Source organism: Sphaeroforma arctica, assembly GCF_001186125.1.
Source record: "Sphaeroforma arctica JP610 unplaced genomic scaffold supercont1.76, whole genome shotgun sequence".
NCBI classification, from domain to species: domain Eukaryota; class Ichthyosporea; order Ichthyophonida; genus Sphaeroforma; species Sphaeroforma arctica.
The window spans coordinates 86,755-88,579 of record NW_014040482.1 but is presented as its reverse complement, the minus strand read 5'-3'; the positions used below and the strand labels follow the sequence as shown (position 1 = coordinate 88,579).

The 1,825-nt window shown below is 42.7% G+C and overlaps 2 protein-coding genes across 2 annotated transcripts in view; one reads left to right on the top strand and one right to left on the bottom strand.

The window, feature by feature from the left end:
* Positions 1-995, bottom strand: part of SARC_01820 (U5 small nuclear ribonucleoprotein) — a 2,739-nt gene extending 1,744 nt beyond the window's left edge. The window contains exon 1 of the mRNA XM_014304446.1: positions 108-995. Within this exon, the coding sequence (XP_014159921.1) occupies positions 108-891 (784 nt within the window). The 5' untranslated portion in view covers positions 892-995. The remainder of the gene's footprint in view (positions 1-107) is intronic.
* Positions 996-1,452: 457 nt separating this feature from the next.
* SARC_01819 (hypothetical protein) overlaps positions 1,453-1,825 on the top strand; it is a 4,208-nt gene continuing 3,835 nt past the window's right edge. The window contains exon 1 of the mRNA XM_014304445.1: positions 1,453-1,591. Coding sequence (XP_014159920.1) covers positions 1,481-1,591 — 111 coding nt within the window. The 5' untranslated portion in view covers positions 1,453-1,480. The remainder of the gene's footprint in view (positions 1,592-1,825) is intronic.

Sequence of the window (1,825 nt, the reverse complement as noted above, 5' to 3'; positions counted from 1 at the left end):
TTGTATGTATGTAAGTATGTATGTATATGTATATATATAATTGCACCGCCGTTGCATCGGATAAGCTACAATAAGCAAATGGGAGTTTGCTATAAAAAGCCACACACCTGAGTTATCCATAGCATTGCTGAGCAGATGATTTCCATCAGGACTTAGTTCCACTCCTGTGACCGTGTCTGTATGCCCGTTCATGTGATATTCCACCTCATTCTTCCGTAAGTCCCAGCACTTAATGGTGTTCTCTATACTACCCGAGTATATCCTCTGTGCATCCGCACTGAAACACACACCGGTCACCTGATACCTATTACTCAACGTCGCCACAGCCTTCTTCTCACGGAAGTCCCATAACTTAACAGTTCCATCGTCACTCCCTGAACACGCCAGAGTGCCTACCCTCGATGGGCAGCAACTATTCACCACCGCCGTATGGCCTCTAATCTTTTTAATGCGTTCACCCGTAGACACATTCCATAGCGCTAAAAACTTATCGGCCGAGCACGACAATAGCTCTCCGCCGCCGGATGCAAAATCCACCTGCATCACAGCGTTTGTGTGTCCTGAAAGAACCATGTAATTCTCACACTCTCCTGTCGATTGCCATAGAAACACTTGTTTGTCCTGTGAGCCGGTAGCGATTATACTACCATCCGGGCTGAACGCTCCACAATTCACCACCCCATCGTGCCCAGTGAGAAGCATTGTGGGTGCTAAAAGATTAGAGGTGCGTTTGAGATTAGCTGGAACTACTGCATTTTTGTTAGCTTTCGAGGGGACTAATTGCTGAGCCCCGGAACCGGAACTATTTGCAGCATCTTTCATCTTTTTGGGTTGCGATACTACCACCGCTTGGACGACGTCGTCCAGCTTTCGCTTAGTCACACTCGTCATGTTTAGCTGCACTGTTCGATTACGCAAGGGATATGGTTCCCTTTGATGGCATCTAAGCAACTAAAGCGTAGTAGACAGCCCAATACATATTGGATAGAGCTCGCTATATTTTTAACAGCAGTTTTGTGTTTCTGTGATAATAGTCATAATACATACACGAAAGATATTCACTCGACGGTTTTCCACGCGCAACTTTTCCACTATTGTCATAAACCGCAGAAAAATTACTAAAACTTGGTTTGCATTGCTCACCACATCTCGTTGCTAGGGTATATAGGACAACTAAACTACGGAGTATCAGTAATCATATAAGTGTTCACGATTCATTTTTCAATATAAAGTCTAGGCAGATTCCACCATGAGTCCATGACTATATGTATGTAGGATATATATTCGAATGCAACCACTGCATCGAGGTCTGGTTTATAGCCAGTTAAACCTGGAATAGTGTGTCTGTAGCCATGTGTTAAAGTGTTGATACTTTCGTTCCGGCAAAATACACTGATGCGTAAAACTTCGCAGCAGTCACCATTTATCATCCAGCCATAGTCGGACAGGAATCCACCAAACACTTTTAACATCAAACATCATGTGGTATGATAAATTATTCACCGAGAGATGGGTCTCAAATGCGACGCGATTTTCCCTTATACTGTACGTAGGCGTAATACTCTGTGCGATTCTACAAGTCCCAGAACAGGTGTGTTTATGTACAGCAAAGCGAACTGATAGCTACGAAATGTCCCCCCATGTACTACAATAAAGACCAATGAAAATAGAAAAGGAACCTGTGTTTATATACTAGGCTGTATAGATAATATCTACGGGAAACTATATCATACAATATGTATAGAAGGCTTCGTATAAGGATATAAACACGCGAAATATTTTGTGCTTGAATGCCCTTGATTACGTATGACTATATATATATATA